The sequence below is a fragment of the Coturnix japonica genome, chromosome 1 (genome assembly GCF_054131305.1).
Source record: "Coturnix japonica strain WE chromosome 1, WE-NBRP24, whole genome shotgun sequence".
Lineage (NCBI taxonomy): Eukaryota > Metazoa > Chordata > Aves > Galliformes > Phasianidae > Coturnix > Coturnix japonica.
In genome coordinates, this window is record NC_140663.1 from 1,160,525 (window position 1) to 1,181,268 (window position 20,744).

Genomic DNA, 20,744 nt, shown 5'->3' on the forward strand with positions numbered 1-20,744 from the left:
TACAGTTTGAGAGGAAACCTTACCTATAGCCTGAGTCTGAGGACTGAGATGCAGTAACATCTTGTTCTATTTGCCCAGGGAGGTGGTGGAATCACCATCCCTGGAGGTGTCCAAGAAATGTGGAGATGTGGCACTGAGGGACGTGGCTTAGTGGACATGGTGGGGATGGGCTGGGGTTGAACTTGGCCATCTTGGAGGTCTTTTCTAGCCTTTGTGATACTATGAGTCAACTTCCAGCTCCAGTGCAATATGGCAGTGGTAATTCAGCTGGTCTCCCTCTCCATAGGATGGGGTTAATAAGATGTTCTAGCGACTGGAAATAGATTAAATCCTTTGTGAACTTCAGGGAAGGTCTTAACAAGCTTCTCTGCTTGGGTATTTCTAAGATATTAATGAGAAGCAGCAAAGTTCTGGGGAGTGGGGACAGGCTGAGTGACTCACCCAAGTTCCAACCCATGGCTGAACTGGGTGGTCAAGCTCATAGCCAGGATAGACCATTTTTTGCTCTGCACTGCATGGGGAGGTTCAGGTTGGATAGTGGGAAAAACCTGTACTCCAAAGAATTGACAAGCACTGGAATAGGCTGCCCAGAGTTGTGGTGGAGTCACCATCAATGGAGGTGTTCAAGAAACATGGAGATATGACAATTAGGATACATGGTGTAGTGGGCAACACTGGTGGTAGGAGGGCAGTTGGACAAGATGATCTTTGAGATCTTTTCCAATCTTTGTCATTCTATGACTCTGGGATCATTCATTCAAGCAAAACCTGTTGTTGGCTTTTACAACAGGCATGAAACACCTCGCTCAGCTCTACCCACCTACATGCATTCAAATGTCCTCTTCTGTTCCTGGGGAGCTGAAGGCATTTCATAGATGGGCTTTTCCTACCCAAGCTGAACCAGTCCTCTTGAATTATACCATCAAATGCATCAATTACTCAGGAAAGTTAAGAAATGAAATATTTGGTGAATTTCTATCTTCATTAGCATGGCTTTCCAATACGAAATACAGCAAAGAGAGCGCATGTTTGTGAATCATAACCTGAGAGCTGTCAAATGTGGAGTCACCCACATAGCACTGCCCACAACCATGCTTAGAAGTTGGGTTTGCTCACAGAGACAACTCTGCTGCCTTCCCACATGCAAAGAGAAAAGGGTTTGGCACTGCTCTGGATGGATAGCCTGTGCATGAATAATACAGTGCTTCCAAGCAGGCTGGAAAAAGAAATGGAATCTATGTAATACAAAGCCTGGTGTGTTTTCTATTTTCATTCCTGGGAGGAATATGAATAAAGTTTTCTACAGAAAGTTATACTCTAAAATGCAGTTGGGATAAATGTAATTCTGACTCTCTTACACAACAACAGAACAGAGAGACAGACATACAAACCCATCTGCAGCCACTTTACTGCTATAACTTAAAAGTTCTGGATGGCTGAGCTGGTACCCTTGGTTTGAATGACCACAACTTTGAAAACTCAAATCTTATTGTACCTTATCTACAAATTTCCTTTGGATTTTGCCAAAGCTTTCCAATAGGAAAACCAAAAAAGACACTTTAAGTTTTGGTGAGCACTCAGAGATGGAATTTCTAATAAGAAAACCTGATAACCAAGAGGTTCATGATGGAGTGCTTTACAGAACTGGAAGAGAAAGCAATGCTCCACTCTCCTGCAGTTAATTCAGGTGTGTATGTACTGATGCTCAAGACAGAGGTTAATATTCCCTATCAGTAAATAAAGAGAATTCAGGTATATTTCTTCACTGCCCAGCGTTTTTCTATATGGGAGCTCTTTAAGAGTATGTGATGCTGGTGCCACAATACTTTGTTGCCTTTTTGGTCTTGATTCCTATGGGATTTGTATGTGCCACAAGAGGGTTCACTCTTATATCCCTGCTTTGTCAGAGGACAGCTGTGCTTGCTAAATCCTTGGATTAACAAAGCACTTGATTTAGTTTCCCTTTGCTAAGCCACTAATTTCTGTGTACTTTTTTTCTCTCCAGCACAGTGGCCAGTGACATATCAGCACCGGGTCCACCTTGATCTCATAATAATCTCATAAATGTTGCCCAAAAAGCACAGTGCATCTCTGCTACCAGCAGTGATGGGGAGAAACCATGGTTTCCAAGTGGAATTTTCTGCATACAGACCATCTTCCCTTCTTCCCCTTCAGAAACCAAGCCATGCATTTAAGGGATGAGCTGTTAATAAAATTGAACAACCTATTGAGCTGAACTGACTGGAAACACAGGGGCTGATGATGGCATGTGAGGCTTCCCCTCCCAGCATACATGGGAGGATGGGAAGTTTGTATGCTAGGGAAGATGGGCCAGGGAAGAGCATATGTGATAAATTAAGATGACCCGGGTGACATTTAAGGCACTCTAACAGTGCCAGAGAAGAGCTGAAAAGCAGCCAAGTGTCCGCATCAATATGGCAGAACAAGGAAGGAGGTCTCTGATGTACACTTGGCAGAGGCCTTGCATTCGTTTACTGCTCCTCTCTCTTTTCTCTGCCAAGAAATTAGCTTCAATTATCCCTTCTGCAAATAAGGCCAAGGAAGCAGCTCCCTGGGAGGGGGCACGGAGCTGCAGGAGGTGGGGAGGCAGCAAGAACCACCCCCCCCCTTAGGATGACCCCATGAACACACTGACCCGATGAGAACCTCCTGTCCTTTCCCACACCTTCCTGACCTCAAGAGAGATGCTCTCAATTGAGCACTGACTGCTTGCAGAGAAGAAACAAAGCAGATTTAAATCCAGGCTAAGAGCAGTGGGTAGAGCTGCGGCTGCATGGAAATACCCTAAAATTATCTACTGAACCATTAACAGGACAAAGACATTTTGTTTTTTATTCCTGCAACTCACCCATAGAGTCAGTACTTTAAAACTGTATGTAGAAACTACGTGGGCAGACAGATCTCCCCTGAATCAACTCGAAGAAATTCTTATTATGTTCTTATTTATAAAGAAAATGAGAGAAATAAATGGCTTGCTGCTTCATACTGTACCTGAATTTGCTCAACAGCCATAAAGGAATCACGCAAACACCAAAACAAACAACCCACGTGGGTTGCTTTGTGCCCAAGGAGCCATCCCCAATGATTGGCTGCCACCAGAAGAATAAAACCAAGCCCAACCCTGTTTCTACACAAGCTGTGGATTCACTTGCTTCAAAGATTCAGCACCTGGAGGTATTTTAAAAATTCAGCACAAGAACATTTTTTTTCTTGTTGTTGCTGTTGCAGCACATCCAAACAGCATTGTAGTCATGATGAAAAGATGTTGCAGAGGATCCTCGGTGGATATAAATTCACCCTGCCAACCTACGATATTCAGCTTTAAAGGACTGAAGATCCAGCCCAGCTTAAAGTCAACCCTGATTTTGAGGTTCGTTGGGCTTTGCAATGCCTTGACAACAACCTGTGCATCTCTATTAGGGAGCAGGGTGTTGGGTGCCAGCTCCTCATCTCTGCTGGGAAGTTGTAACACTGTTGAGAAACAGACACTGCTAATGGACAATTATAAGCTGTAACATTACAAACCATCGTCTCACATTTATTTCACTATTCTAGCCTTGTTAGGTTTCTATTATATAATTTATCACGGCAGACAAGGATGTGACTTGGAGTATATTGTGTAGTTCTAATGATGGGATTTAAGGATATTAACTCTTGTGAATGCAGAAGTTGCTGTTAAAACTTTGAGGAGAAGCTGAATCTCCACATTCTTGCTCTGCCCTCCCTTTCTAGGCAGGGGACACACACATCACCCAGAGCTGAGCATTGCTGCACTCATTTCAATAGATATTGCAATCTGTAGGATTAATGTATCCGAAGTTAAGACATTCTTCTGGGATTCAGGTTGAGAACACAGATAATCCTCCAATGTCCCCATCCCAAATTAATCCAAACACTCAAATCCAGCCCAAATCCAGCCAAACTTCTCTGCATCCACAAGACAAGCAAAAGCAGAAGGGAATTTCTCAGATAAGGAGAGACCCTGTGAAGATCACAGAATCATTTGAATTGGAAGAGACCATTAAAGGCCATTTAGTCCACGTGTTCACCCTACTTTGTACTTCTCAGATAAGACCCAGCAGCAATACTATTTCTCATCAGTTCTGCTCATCATGAAGACATTCAGACACATTTTTCTATAGGATCTAAGAGGAGATCTAGAAACTCATTTCACATAAAGGAGCAGGCTGTCATCAAATGGAAATGACTCACACCTACAGTACACCCAGATTTGTAGTCCCAGTAGAGGAAAAAGAAGGTCTATGGAGTCGGCTGCCAATCTTACACAACCATTCTTTTACCCTTTCAAAGTATTATGAACACAATAAATAGAGCCTGAAAAGCTGGAGAGGAAGAGCTTTTATTCTCAAGAGAGAAAAAGACAAGAACAGAGAGACAGGGAAGCCACTGCTGAAAATAGGAGAGAAAACTAAGAGGTAAAGAAAGGGAGAAGCCTTCCTTGAAACATCAAGGCTTCAGCATCAAAAGACAACAAAAATAATGGAAAGCTCCAAACCTAATGTGACAAAAACACCCAAATGACAGCAGATGCATTAACCTAGAGCTCAGCTTTTGACAAAGATCTTTGCCAATTTCTACTGGCTGCCCAGAGAGAGGTGGAAAAAGGGAAGAACACCCAATCCCAGGGCTGAACGAGAACTCCATGCTCTTGTCTTTGCAGCTCTTATCTTGCATGCCAAGGGAAGAGCTTGCAGCTCCAGTGCAAATTACCCCAGCTCATTTCTGATTGGAAAAGACCTCCAGGATCACCAAATCCACTCTCACAATGCCCACTAAACCAAGTCCCTCAGTGCCTCATGTCCACTTTTCTTCAATACCTCCAAGGACGATGACTTCACCACCTCCCTTGGCAGCCTGTTCGGCACAGACCATTTATGCAATGGAAAACAGAAAGGATGCCAGTCCCCTTGGAAGCAGCTGAACCAAATAAAACTGTGATCAAGAGCAGACAATGAACTTGCGCAGTATGAATTTCATGAACTTGCATGAATTTCAGCCCCAATACTGGAGTATAAACCTTTTTCTCCTGCCATGCATTCTCATGGGACTCCCTTTAGTCTGTATCCACCATTTAGTCTCATCCAGCTTGTCCAAGCCATCTGTCTTGTCCAGTTGTGAAACATTTCCAATGTACTCCCAAATTTTCATGTAGGCTCCAGTTTCCCATTGGAAATACTGTTATAAGACAGCACTGCCTGAATTAAGGGAGGAGAGGCAATCCTACTAAGCAGCTGGAATAACATAACTATCCTGATCAGTGCCATTTGGGATAATTTGGGGAAGGATCTGCCATTGTACAGGCATCCTTCCATGCTGTTTGAATATAGCCCTTCCTTTTGGCGCAGAGTGTGTGAACTGGACTGCCTGCAGTTGAACTAAGATCAACTTGTCCAATGCTCTACCCAACCACACTATGCCCATTAAACCATATCCCTCAGTGCTACATCCATTCCTCTCTTGAAAACTTCCAGCAATGGTGCCTCCATCTCCTCCCTGGGCAGCTTGTTCTGACGATGCACCATTCTCTCTGAGAAAGAATTCCTCTAATTCTCATTAGAAAATTCTCATTGCTTTCCTAATTCTCAACAGAAAAACAACAGGAGTGAGAAGAAAAAGAAAACCAGGAATTTCTGCTGTAACTCGAGTGTGACCAGATGTGAAGCTCTTTTTTACATTGCTTTTCCTTGTCAAAGGCAAACCTGGATATCGTACATCTCTGGGTTTTATCACCAACAGATCTGATTCAGTAATGAACTGAAGGCTAACCTTTATCAAGCGATAAGGGCAGCATATTTCACACTCGCCCCACTGCCAAATAGCCTTCAGAGATTTAAAAACTAATTATATGAATAGAGGCACGACTTTTCTTTCCTTTCGCCCCTTGCCAAGTTCTGAGCTACTATAATATGCTCAATCAGGTCCCTTTGTCTGGCCAACCATGCCAGAATATTAATGGGGAGATTCTGCTAGCATCCAACCCTGCCTTTTGACATGTATTCGCAAAAGAGATAGTGGCAGGTTAAGACAACAGAATCAATCAATGTCAACACTGATATGCACGAAGATGTTTGTTTTTTTTTTTTGCAAAGGCACTGGATTCTTCCTTTTAATTAAACAAATGAGTTAAAGGAAAGCTTGAGGAGGAGGGGGGAAAGAAAGCAGTGCGCCGATAACTCTTCCTGCCACGCTGTGAAAATCAGTGGTAAACTTTCAGGACATGTTTAATTCAGTAACATTCATCAGACTGAGTGGGTGAACACAGGTGGGTTTCTATGTATTAACTTTTAAATATCTTGGGTGGGCTCTGTCATCACAGAGATGACCCTAACCAAGATATCTGCAAGACCCATTTCCCTTTGGATATGCGGCTGCCTTCAGGCTTATGGCAGAATTATTCCCAATTCATCAGCAACACCAAGAGGGAAAGAAAGAAGCAACAGCAGCAAAGGATTCATGTTCCTTTGTATTAGGAGAAAGTCTGAAAAAAAGAAATGTATGTTTAAATGGAAAGAAGATGACAACAATTGGACAAGCAATTAATTTTATTTTGAAGCTTTTAGGGGAGACCTATTCAACCATGCAAAGAGTCTTGAAGAAATGTATAAGCCATGTCGCTTACCATCAATGGCTAAAACTGGCCCAGACCAATTATTATCATTTAAATTAATGCTACAGGAGCATTCAAACAGCACTCTGAGGAACTGTGGCTTCATCCTCGATGCTCTGTGCAAACAGATACTGAGAAAAGATCTTTGTCCTAATGTCTAGGCTAAAAAATAGGCAGAGTATAAGAGCTTTTCTTGGTGAATTCAATGCAGATGACCTAATAGGGATTTCTATTTTAACATCTCTGATACGATTTCACAAAATGCTTCAACTGATGGTTAGTAAAATGACAATACTGGAATAAAATGGATGCTAGGATCAAAATGCTGGCACTGCTATCATCAGACTGAGCTTGGCCAGTCCAGGAATACATGTTAGCAGGTTATAATCAATAGTATCCAGCACTGAGCCACTGTGGGTTTTGGTGCCTGAGGCTGATGGTTCATAAACCACTAAAAGAGCCAGTGGGGCATCCCATCATCCCTTCATGTCAAGAAACAAAGGAATAATATGAAGACAAAGATGGAGACCAGGAATGAATCCTCAAAAGAAAACAACACCCAACCCACCTTAAGGGCTCTGCATCCTTTTGGTATCATTGGACTTATAAAAACACTGGCAGTGCTGATTACACCCACCGCAGTACAAGCAAATGTTTCTGTGACTAGACGTATTTTATACTTGTCGTTTCCCTCTTTAGTCTGCCTCATCTTTATGTTATTGTGCTTGCATTCAGTGAACAAGGAAAATGACAATCTGGGCAAATTAGACTTTAATTTTCAACAGCTTCACTTACTCGTACAGTTTTATAGCCAAATGCCAATCACGGATGTGATGAATAGTAATGGGAATGTGCAGACTAGCTTTTTGACTCGCCGGAATAACAAAGAGGACCTGGTTCTTCAAGATGGGCCAATGACTCAAAGAACAAGTGATTTGCAGTGTGCAAATGCAATCTGCCTGCATACAGAATGGGGGAAAAAAAAAAGGTAGAAACCATTATTTTTTTTGGATACAAAAAGTTGCCTCTGAATGAATCTCCCCTGGAGGTACCACTGTTTTTCAAGACCGACTTTTGGGTGTCCTTAGTAGCTGCTTGTCTATGGATGGAGATGAAAAACTGCTCTGGTGCAGAGAGCAGCTTTGGTGGCAATTCCTGATGTGGGAATTCTTGCCCAGTACAATCAGCTGTTCCCATCACTAGGCTGAAGGACAGTGCTCTCTCCGTCCCTTGCACGGGTCATCAAACAGGAAAAGGAACCTGAGCTAAACAGAAATGTTACAGAAAGGAAAGAAGCTTGATTCCTCCAGAGACAGAAATAAGCCTTTCCGGTTCAAGATTGGAAGAAGTCATTAAAGGATTTGAAGAAGGTGTTACATGGATACAAATAAATGACTCTGGATTAAGTTCAGACTGGGTTAAGGGTGTGTTAGGACACTGCGTGCAGTGCGATGTTGACAAGATCAAGTGGCGATCACAATGTTGTGTCCTAATTGTTTTTCTTAATGGTCTTATGTTGTGCCAGAGGAGGTTGAGACTGGATATTTGGAAGAATTTATTCAAGGGAAGGAAAGCTGAGCACTGAAACAGGCTGCCCACTACAGTGGTGGAGTCCTCCTCCATAGAGTTATGGAAGGATATGGTTTAGTGATGAGATTCAGTAGGTCAGGTTGATGGTTGGATCTGATGATCTTGAAGGTCCTTTCTAATCTGGGTAATTCTATTATTCTGTTCTATGAATTAAAAATAACCCTTTCTCTTCTTTTGTGCCAGTCACTTTCCTGACTTGGTTTACATGCCAAATAGCTGAGGATGAACAACAGAGCAAGCAGGAATAGCCAAAAAATGAAGGAATGTAGTGAGCTCGTGGCTGTTGCTGAAGCCTCCTTACTGACTTGTGGTGTTCCTCTATTTTGATGCATCTGAGGAGCTCAACTTTCTTGTTCTTGAATAGGAAAAAGAGCTTCAGGATGGTTTGGAATCATGAAATCATAGACTATCCTGAGTTGCAAGAGGCATGTAAGGATCAGTAAGTCCAACACCTGGCTACTCACAGGACTATCCCCAAATCCAAACCCTGTATCTGAGAGTGTTGTCCAAACCCAAGAAATGCACATGAGTTTTCCAGTTCAACAGAGACAATGCCTTCCTGTAAGGGCATACAAACTTGTGTTTTATTACTCCACTCAAGGAAAGATCACTTCTGAAGCTCCCCTCATACCTGGAGACACAACACTGTAATTACTTTGCTTCCAGCTGTTCTTACCATTGTTCCTTCTATTTTAAAACCTTCTGCAATTTCAGCTATAAAATATTTTACCTTATAAAATCTTCCTCTTCCTCTCTCTTGGGTCTCAGTTGCTTGGGCTGAGCCATGTTGCTCCAGTTGGGCAGAGATTTCAGGAGCCTGCTGATATCATCATCCTTAGCCCAGGATGCGCTGATCACCAGCTTTTCATCTGACTGCACGATGCTCCTGTGGGAAACCAGCAACAATCACATTACTGCAAAGTGAATTCTACTTCTCACAAGGTTCCACGCATGTTAATTAAAATCTATACCACGTGTTGACCTGCAAAACAGAGTATTAATGAATGGGTCCAAAGAGGAGTTTAAGAAGAAGCTTGTGGGAAGGCATAAGAGCACAAGCAGATGTGATATAAACTCCTCATAACTCGAGATGTATGTTGATAGAGCCCCTTGGCCATATTCTCCCACCCTTGAAATCATTCAACTTACAATCAGTTTACAACTGGAGGGGATCATCCTGTACTAAGACAACAGGAAGACAACAAAGAAAAAAAAAGAATGCTAATACTGTAACCATGTTTTACTTTACTCAGTTTCATCCCATTACTCCCGGATATTTTCCCTTACAGGCGACTCAGTACTCAGCCTCAGTACTCAGTTATTTAGAGCATCATCATAGTCCTTTAGATGTATGCAATTGAAAGCCATCTTCAGGAGCCTTCTATGGAGTCAGACAGAGGACAGAGCTCCCTCTGTGCTTCATGATCCTTATTATGTGCTGTCCTCAAAAAGGCTATTGCTTTTTAAAGTGGATGTCAAGGGAAGAGAGAAGGATGTCCATCTGGCTGCTATAGCAAGTTCCAAACTGAGACAGGTCTCCTTGCTTTTTTAGGGTCAGCTTTTTCCAAGAGCCTAACCCACACAATTCTGTTTTTTTTCTTAACTTTTGGTGGTGTTTTACTCATAGCACCACGAGCCATTGGGGTCCTTGGCAGATTTCTCTATTGCAATCAGTAGGATGCCTCAGTGCTGGGACACTGCCACTGCTACACGGATCCCTTTGAATTATTTCCTTACTTTTTCCCATGGTTGCAACATCTCCTAATTTTTATTGACAGGCTGGTTTTATGTAACCACCTCCTCATTATGGAAGGTGTTAAATAAGGTGGAATGTACCCTGATCTCTGTTGGAAGCCCAGCTTTCCCCATCAATTACAGACACCTTTTTCCCCTCCTTTTCTTTCTAACATCTCAGTCAGTTTTCAGCCTCCGTACCTTCTTATCAATGTCAACCTAATTCAAGTCCTCGAGTAAATTATCACAAGACAGGATGACATGTTTTAGTGCAGCTCAGAGTGCTTCCTTCCAAACACCCCCATTCTCCCAGAGCCCTCCGCAATTATTCCCGCTGTTGTAATAGGTTTACTTGCCACCACCAATGCCATAATCAACTAATTAATTCACAGCTCAATGGGCCCAGAAAAATGCCATCTGTTTGTACCCAGCTCTCAGGAGTGGATAGGGAATAGATGTAACTCTTGCACAGGTGATGGCACATGTGCAAGAGGGTTTGCTCCTCCACAGCTCACTGAGTTTTAGCCAGAAAACATCTGCTGGTGGTCGTAGTCCTGGGTTGGCATCAGGGCATCCCAAGGCTGGGAGCAGAGTGATGGGGAACATCTCCGGACACAGCTGGGGATCAAAGATTTTCATTAGGTAAACATCTGCGCACCACAGGGGTTAATTGAGCTCTGTTGAGTCGTGTCAGTAGTATCTGGGAATGATTCTTTTCTCTTCCCATGGCCAAGAGGATGTTGCCACGTTGAGCTCTGCTCGAATTGCTAAGAGTTTAAAAGAAGTAAGCTCAGCACATGCCAGGCCTGAGGGACACAGAAACTGCCTGGAAAGTTTTTAGATCCAAAGACAACTTACAAATAAAAAAGCTTAATTCAAGAAGATGCCAGTATAGAGTATTAAACTGAGTGGTAAAAGCAATTTTTGGAGACTTGAGAAATCCCATTTTGGCTTGCAATCCCTCACCCCAAATGAATTCATCTTCTCATTTCCTTATCTATAAAAAGGGGGCTTAGTTTTATTTGAGTTTGCTCATGTTTGCAGAGGGCTACAACCAGCTTTACCCCACCTAATTTTACAAACACAACTGACAGTTCAACCAGGAGGCTGATCACCATAAACTTCCTTCATAGCTGATGGTGAGAGTTGGGCACTTCCAGATTGTATGGCCATGTTTTAAGAAGAATCTCTCATTGGATATGTCCACCTCTTTTTACATAAAGAGTAATTTGGATGTCTGAATTCAGATTCTTCAAACAGGTCAAAGAAAGCACAAAAAAATACTTGTTCAATGGAGATGGGGTGAAAAAAGATGGAGAAGGGGTGAAAAATAGAATCCAACATTTGTAAACAGTCTGTGTTTAACTTCTTATGAACAGAAGACATCTCAATTAGCTCGGATTCAATACACTTCCAAAATGTGTCATCAAATGAAGCAAGAAAATCTGTAGTTGCTGCTTATATAAATGACCGATCCATTCACAATCAGCCCTGTTAGTTTCTGTATTTGCTAGAAAATCAGAGCCAAGTGGAAATCAAGCTTGAAAAATCTCAGCACGGCATTTTTTCATGCTGACGTCCTGATGGATGTGCTGCAAAGACTCCGAATGAAAGCGTCTTCCTTTGAGGAGCCCGTATTTGAATACATTTAATCTGTGTTTCTTGCTATTCCCCTTCAGAAAACACATGCACATGGGAAGGGAACAAATGCCACGTGTTCTTCTTACATAAAACATCTCTCTGCCTTCCCAAATTCTTACTATTTTGACATCTCAAGAACAGATACACACTCCCTTCCTCCAATAGCTTCGCATTAGGATACAGCTCTAAGGGTCTGATTCTGACTTTAAGCAGAATTCTAACTCTACCACTGTGAAGATTTATCCTTCTCAAACCCTTAAGGAAAACCATGGTCAACGCTGAGCCGTAGAGATGCAATGTCCCTGCAGAGGGCATGCCGACCCCGCTCATTGAACCGCTTGCAGGGATAGCTGCTGTATTCCTCTGAATCATTTGAAATGTATATAGATTTCTATTTCAGTCAGTCATTTGCTAGCAGCAAAACTAGAACATTTCCTGTTTTTCCTCCTGCTGTAATCAGGATATTGCCAAATGAGGGCTGTCCTAATTACGCCTCAGCAGGTGCCAAAGCCAGGAATGGTATCAGGAAAGGAAGGAAGGAAGGACCTTTAAGTTCAAGCCAAAGAAATTATATCTATTGTCTGGCTCCAGTCAATGAAGTTTCATATAAAATATGAGCATTTTGGACAATGGCACAAGCATAGCTACCAATTTACACACACGCTCGGACGCCGTTTAGCCCCCATATGTGCTCACTGCTATTGTTGGTGCTATTAATAATAATAATGAGCCCATACGCAGCCGCTCGCCAGATGAAGCTTCTTCTGAATGAAATCAGGCAATAGGAAATAATTTCTTAATGCTTTGGTCAGAAAACACAAGGGGCTTTTTCAGCTTCCCCTGCTATCGCCAGCCTCAATTAGCTATTAAAGGAGATTATGTATAGCAGCTATTATAGCCCACATTGCTGCAGCATCTTTAGTGTCTTTCAATGCAAGTATTTATCCCCGCGGCGCAGGGCATGCTCCTGGCCCCTCTCTCCAGGGAGAGCCATTTTACAGATGGGCAGCTGAGATGTACATAGAATATGTTACTTATTAATGGTTACGAAGGAAATCTATGATAAAGTACCCAAAAGACTCAAACTCTGGGTCCCAACCCTGTGTCCAGTGGGACCACACTGAGTTTAGCTTCCACACCATGGTTTGGGAAGCAGTTAGAGACAGATCTCCCCCCCCCCTTACTCCCCAGACACAGAAAAATGATGAACAGCACAAAACAGAGCATATGACAACCCCTTAAAAGAGTAAATTTACAGGAAGGTTTAGGGCAAGTGCCACAAAACCCAGCATGTGTGTATTTACATGGAGTATGAATCACAGAATTATTAAGGTTGGAAAGGACCTCCAAGACCTTCAAGTCTGACTGTCAGCCCATTATACATCCATTTATGTTAGAGACGATGCCTTATGCTCTCCATCTCCAACCTGAAGCCAGCTTTTACCTGATTACGAGTAAAGCCATATTGTTTGTAAGGTCTGCTGTCACCTACCAGGCACTGGAATGGGCTGCCCAGGGAGGTGATTGAGACACTGTCCCTGTAAATGTTGAAGAAACACTTAGCTGCTGCACTAAGGGACATGGTTTAGTGGGGAAATACTGGTAGGTGGATGGTTAAAATGGATGATCTTAGAGATCTTTTCCAATTTCGTCAATTCTATAATTTAAAAAGCTTAAATCATAGGGTGATTTGTACAAAGTCATTGGGAAGCCAAAACTCTTCATATGGCAATGATCGCTACTTCAGATTTCCATATGCAACTCCTTCCTTCTCTTGTCAGGAAGCAACAGAAGATGAGCAGTATTTCCAGCATACATGGGTTTGTGATCCTGTTCATACCTGTAGGCAAGGGTGCAGGTGTCCTTGTACTCCTGGAGCTTCACACACACCATGTTGAGGAACTGATCTGAATAGGCACTTAAGTCGTGCATCAGGTTCATCAGGTCTTGAACAGTCTTCTCCACAATTACTGTGCTCTGGAAAAGAAAGAAAGCAGGATTATGAGTAGCCATATATCTTAATTTCAGCCTTCTCATGTTTTGCTAATTAATGTGACAGATGCAACCGTACAGCTGATCCTCTCTGACACTGAGCAGATGCTGGAAGAGTCCATGCCACTGAGTGACATAAAACAGAACAAAAGAGGAAAAAGTAGGAACTATGTGAGAGAGGAACAGGGATGGCTAAAGGGCTTGAATATCAGGTTGGGAAAAATCTGGCCGAGGACCAACAAAGCTCAGTGGGTTTGTTGTCCATGAGATGAAACCTCAACATCCAAATGTTTGATTATAGCATTACAGAATCATAGAATCCTTTTAGTTGGAAGGGATCTGTAAAGGTCATCTATTCCAACTCCCCTGCACTGAACACAGACATCTACAGCTCAGTCAGGTTGTTCGGAGCACCATCCAGCCTGATTTTGACTGTTTCCAGGGATAAGACATCCAACACTTCTCCAGGCAACCTATGCCAGTGCTTCACTACTCTACACCCTACTGCTTACATCAGTACAAACTGCATGTGCTGAGGATAAGCATTCTGCCAGAGGCTGAGGGTTGAGCAGCACCTTGCAATCCTTTTGTTACTACAAACAGTTTTAACACAATCACATGAGGAACAGGGCGAATCTGAAAATCAAAAACACTGCTCCATAGCCTACAGATGAGCAAGCTGAGACATCCTGCAGGAGGAAGGAGGTACTGTGCATCTGATAACAACAAAGATTTATAGAGCCCCATATAAATTTCGGGATTTCTGAGGCACCCCAAGGTGACTTGCCTGCTGTATTTAATTTTGTTGCTATAAACAATACAGAAGGAAGGTTATCAAAGTCCCAAGCTGATACAAATTGAATTAATATTAGGCTCAGTAGAACGAAGGGCTCCTCCTGAGCTAAATACAAAGGCAAAGAAGGAGACTGAGACACCGGGAGTTGTGCTTCATTTGAGAAATGTTGGACTGCAGTTACACTGGGGGCATGCAGGCTTGGAGCTCAGTGATATTTAAAGTCATCATAGAACATCTTGATAGAACATGGGATAATGGCATTATGTTGCACCAGAGGAGGTTCAGGTTGGATATTAGGAAAAAAATGGGTGATGACACACTGGAACAGGCTGCCCAGATTGGCTGTGGATACCCCATCCCTGGAGGCATTGAAGGCAAGGCTGGATGTGGCTCTGGGCAGCCTGGTCTGGTGCCTGGAGACCCTGGGTGATGGAACTGGATGATCATTGTGGTCCTTTTCAACCCAGGCTGTTCTATGAATGGGAGCCGATTTCAATCTGCCACATCAATATTTCATTGTGTAACTCAGTATTTGAGAAAAGAACAACTTAAAAAAACAAATACTGGATGTTAAAAGGGACAGCATTGATGGTTTCTGTGTAGTTTCTCCCATTTCCCTCCTGTCTACAACAACATTAAAACCAGAGCTGAGTTCCTGCCAATATCTTGATTTTAGAATAAGGTCTTTTGATTTAATGAGAATATTAAGCTACTCGTATGACTTAAAAAGAAAAAGAAAAAAAAAAAAAAAGGAGAAAAAAGAAAAAAAGAAGAAAGAAAAGAGAATTACCATATGAAAGAAGACAGAACCAGATATGTAATGGCTATTTTTCTGAACCATTCTAACCTTTTCCAAAGCAATCCTGACACATCTGCATGTGTCTCTGGGGATGCTATGTATTAGGATGCATTAGGCCATGTTAATACAGCTGGATTCGTTAGCTGGGCCAGCACAGGATCTTCTAAAACTCCGTGCGAGAAAATGAAAGGCAGCGCATGTATTATCAGAGAGTTACAATCCAGTTGCTGCTAACCCATCCGGATTCATTAACAGCAAATGGATATGATCAAAGCATAATTTTATGGCAAGGCACTTCAATGAACCCTTTCAAAAAAAAAACCCACGCTAACAAGGAGACTCATCCGCAGAACAATATCCATCGCCTCGCACCTGAAAACACGGCGTGATGCTGAATCCCAACACCACGCCGAGGGGATGATTCATTACTCTTACAGCACATCGGGGTGAAGGTTTTAAAAGGCTCTCGCAGCTACTAAAAATAAAAAGAAACTCCTTCGTACGACCTCCTGTCCGTTAGCTACTGCCAATGTGATGTGATGAAACAGAATAGCGCGGGTCGTTATTAACACTGTGGGTTTTATCTTTCATGTATTTTGCAAACATTTATCACTGCTCCTTGATACAGCCCTTATTCTTAGTCGGACTGAAGCTTCAGATAATGTAAAGCAGCTCCAGGGCTCGTATGATTTACGCGCTGACCGTAGTGCTTTCATCGGCCCAAAATGATGGAGAGGAATAAGCAGCCTCAGATGTATTAACCTCCATTTGACAGATGGGCAAGAAAAACAACAACAACTGAAAACACATGATAGGATTTCCTTTTCTGTACTCGCACCCTTCACTGTGCCCACATCCACTATTTGGTCTCCATGAACATTCAGCAAGCATTGGTGAGTATCAATGGGTGCAATTTTTTCTGCATAGAAATAACATTTTTTCTTTTTTCTTTTTTTTTTCTTTTCCTTTCTCTAAATAGAATTCAATAACACCCCTTTGCTCTATACATGTGGGGGAAGATGTAACTGTGAGCAAGTCACCAAAGAGCTTATCAGACTCTTTGGTAGACCATATCAGACTCTTTGGTAGACCTTATCACTGTGAAACCCTGGAAGACCAGAGTGTGAGACAAGAGTAAGTAGTGTCTTGTGGCTATGGGTTGGACATGCCTGTTCTACATAAAGTCATCACTCAATGTACAATGATGCAAATGGCCTTTCCAATGGTCCCCATAGCAGATGCAAAGGTGGCACAATAAAGCAGAGATCAGTGAGTTGCCAACACAATGAGAAAGTTCAAAGCAACAGGTCAACCCCGCACAAACCTCCAGTTTTCAATCTGTTGCTCTGTTTCCTCTGACTTCCCAGCAAAGAGCAAAAGATTACAAGAAAAATCTCCACCCTGAATGATTTTTTTTTCCTCTGCATAATTCACAGCTTCTTCCAGGCCAATTCACTTGCAAACTCTTCATTGTCTTGGGGGAAGAACGGTGAGGATGGGAATTTCCCTGTGCAGGGATGTCTTGAGCATATGATGGGCTCTTGAAAAGGCAGCAGATGGAGGAAGAGACCTTGGCACCGTAGAGGTTGTCGATTATTAGTTTATTATTGCCCATCACTTAAATCTCCTTGAGATGTCTTGGCAGAGGAAAGCACCAGATGAGTGCAGGATGTGGCTGTCTCAAAGGAGAAAATAAATAAAGCCTAATCTAATTTTTGTGCCGGAGTGTAGCTGACACCCCACAATTTAAAAACTGCTACACAGAGCACAGCCGTAATTAAAGGCAGAACAGGAGGGACAAAAGCTTTGCAAACCTCTTCAACCTCAGTGCTGATCCCACAGCTCTGGGTTTGGGACCACTTCCAAAGCACACTGGCGGTTAAACCTCACACTGACACCTTGACATGAAACATTTACTTCTGCAATTCTTTTAATTATTATTATTTTTAATTACAGCTTCTCAGCTGCCCCCTCCCCACACCCCTGAGTACTTTTAATTCCTGTTTCCAATCATTATTCATCCTTCTTTCCCAGCACTGTGAAGGTACGTTCAGCAGGGGGCTCCAATGACCCACGCTGGGGCACTACACATCAGGAAAGAGCTAAAAATATATAAATCAACACATTGAGGGAGGAAACCTATGCCTGTCCCAGCAGGAATCCATCATCCATACAGATTTGTTCTGCTCGAAGCTACTCTCACCTGTCTTGGGTGCTGTATGCCGTGTAATCATCCACTGTGGAGACAAACTCTCCTATGGGTCCCTATGGTTTCCTCTCGTGGCCCCAGGGGCTCTGGTGTCTTATAAAGCCATGACACAAAATCATGGTTTGGGTTAGAATGGACCTTTAAAGGTTATCTAGTTACAGGCTCACACTGTGGGGGTGCCTTCCACTGGATTAGGGCGCCTGGTACATAGACTGATTATTTTCTGCTGTCTTTCTGCTCCTTGTGATTCATTTCCAGGCTTGATGCTTGAACTGGGGTCAGAAGCTGCCCTGTATTTCTTTCAGGACAGAAAAAAAACATGGGATAGCAAAGTGGATGGTAAGTTTTGAAGCCTTGTTCACCATCACTGCTATGCTCATGTATCACAGGATCATAGAACTGCTGGGGGTTGGAGGCACCATCTGTCCCTCCTCTGCTCCAACAAGGCCAATAGAGCTGTGCCCCACATCCAGGTGGGTTTGGAGATCTGCAGGGGATTGAGTGCACCCTCATCTGACACCAAGTCTGGGGGAAATGCTGATCTGTCAGAGGATAAGAAGGCCCTACAAAGGGAGCCGGACAGGTTGGATTGATGAGTTGAGGTCAATGGGATGAAGTTTTTTTCCAACTTTAAAGATTCTATGATTCTACCTGAGATGCAGGGTTTAGTATCTACGATTAATTTTATTATGACATTAATTAATATTAACATTATTCCAACTCCTATTGCTGTTATCAATTTTATTGTGACATTTATAGAGACTGATGGGATTTTGGCAGCCGTGAGAGCTTCTCCACATTCACACCCAAGGCAAACAGCTCTGAAATGGGAACCTCCTGCCTGAGCTGCCTCCCAGCCCATGTCCCCCACCTGCGATTCCATCTCCTCCAGGCTGTGACCCGTGATGCTCCGCAGTGTTACGCTGCCAGCTGCAATTTAGTTACCCTGCTGTCAATTCATAACGCTTTATTACCCAGCAGGCGTGTGAAACGGAGCTCTGAGGCAATCTCCCAGCATGTGCTGTGCTTTACTGGTGTGGATAGGAAAGGGAGGGAGCTGCTTTAAATACCTGGACAGCACAACGGATGGCAATAGAGAGAAAATGCATGGAGATAAATAAGAACACAAACGCATTCACTTCTTTTCTCCGAATTCTGGCAGTTGCAAAAACATCCTGCAAGGCCAATGACATAACCATTCTCTCACCCCATTAAATGATGCTGATGTTGGATGATTACGTGATGCTGATGGACGGAAGAGATAGAAACCAGTCTAAAAACTGAGCTGGGAACCAAGCTTCCTGTGAATGCTGCCACAGGTTGTTTGCTTAAGCCTACCTATAGCTGAAAATGAGCCCAGATAAGCCCCTGTGGGCAGAGGAACAGGTATGGACAAGGCAAGAGAACTGGGTACTCCCCAGGCTCTATCACTGCTGCGTAGAGACAACCTGCAGCCCTACTTACATACAGCACTAAAACAGAAAAAAAACCCACCAAAACCCTGAACCAAAAAGTATATATTTTTTTAGCTATCAGAGAGAAGATGATAGTCCAAAATTGCCTGTTTTACTGATTAGTGGTTATTTCACACTGAGTGATAAGGAGGCTTTTCAATTTGTTTTCTTCTCCGGCACATCCAGGCTTTACAAAGGGCAGGAGTTTTTAGTATGTATCAATTCAAATGCATGTTTAAATGCAGAACTCTTTTTTTATGGTCTCAAAATCTGATAGCTTGCTTTTCTCATATGGTATTTTTTTTTTTTCCCCAGCAAAATTCATTATTCCAGTATCAGTTCTACAGAATCCTGCTCGTTACTATGGTTATTCTACATCCTACTGCAACTTTCCTCCTAACTCTGAGGACTGTTTTTTTAAATGATAGCTCTGCCTGTTTCTCTGCAGGTGATATTTGCCACCTCACAGGCAATGGGATTCTGAGGGATCCCAAGTATAGCATTTAAACACACAAGTCTCTATTGTACACAAGGTTAACATGAACCGCAGCCAACCTTGCCAATGTGCTGCAAGTACCAAATCAATCACAACCATTTAAGGCACCAAAAGAGGAGTCTTCCAGGAATGCTTCCAAACTATACTGTACATTGGTTCAAAAAAATAAAGGGAAACGATATTCACAGACACTGCAACTTCAACAAAAGCCTTCGCATTCTGAAAGCACGTGTGCCATTTCTGTGCTACGTGAGACCACGTCACAGAACTAAAGAGAAAACTGGAATGATCACCAAGTCCAACTATCAGCCCATCCCCGCTATGCCCACATCTACCCTTCTCTTGACCACCTCCAGGGATGGTGACTCCACCACCCCCTGGGCAGCCTGTGCCAATGCCTCACCTCCCTTTCTGAGAACCATTTTTTTTTTCCCCCAGTACCCAACCTTTGCTTCAGACTGCAAAGAGATGCTGCCTTAGAAAGATTTCCCCAGTTTTTGCTGAAATGAACTCAGTCCTTACAGCATCACAGGTCAGACTCAGCCAGCACCAGCCTGTGTGTACTTTTACACCATGCAGGACGTGGAATTAACAGCTGGGTTCTAATTCAGCTCTTCTTCCCACTAATTAGTGACCACTGCACACTGACACGCATACTCTACAAAGCCCAAACGAACTAGACTTGTTTATCACGACATTTCTCTTCAGCCCTTTGCACAGAAAGAAGACAAAGGGCCTTTTCTGACCTCCTCTCTGGCTGTGACATCAGGATATTTTTCAAGCTCCTTATTTATTTTATTTAAGCCCTTTAAATCAGTATAAAAAAGCCATAATGAGATCCAGCGGGATAGGATCTGAAGCAAGCTACTCCTTTTTAACACTGTAGGTAATTAACCACTAGGAACAGCTTGCAACTGTGTGTGCAGGATTCCCCATCTATAAAAGGCTCTAAATCAAGCACAGGAGCTTTTCTATAAGATAAGCCACATCCAAACAGGAGTCATGGACTTGATGCAGAAATTACTGCGTGAATTTCTGTGGCTGACTATACAGGATGCATATAGTCTGACTTTGAGCTCAAATAAATTCCATGGGAAAAAATGGTTGTGTTCTCTTGCTTAACAAGAGAACAAAACCGCCCTGACAGTCCAGAAGCTCTGAAACAAGCATCTAAGAGCAGTGACATTTTCTTCTCCAGTACTGGTAATGCAAATCTGTTCCCCAAAAATGAGACCATAATCATTCAGATCTCTGAATTTACCCATAAAACAGAAATTCCTGGCACATTAACTCTTAACCAGTGCCCAGGTACTTGGCAGCATGGCAATAAATTTAAGCAGGTCCATTGGCTGAAGGTACTGAGTTCCTCTGCCACCAAAAATCA

At 42.8% G+C, this 20,744-nt stretch overlaps 1 protein-coding gene across 1 annotated transcript in view; it reads right to left on the reverse strand.

The window, feature by feature from the left end:
• The window catches only part of EXOC4 (exocyst complex component 4), a 375,161-nt gene that overhangs the window by 46,536 nt on the left and 307,881 nt on the right, over positions 1-20,744 (reverse strand). Inside the window, exons 12-13 of the mRNA XM_032448867.2 lie at positions 13,455-13,591; positions 8,970-9,125 (exon numbers count right to left, since the gene is read on the reverse strand). Of these exons, the coding sequence (XP_032304758.2) occupies positions 8,970-9,125; positions 13,455-13,591 (293 nt within the window). The remainder of the gene's footprint in view (positions 1-8,969; positions 9,126-13,454; positions 13,592-20,744) is intronic.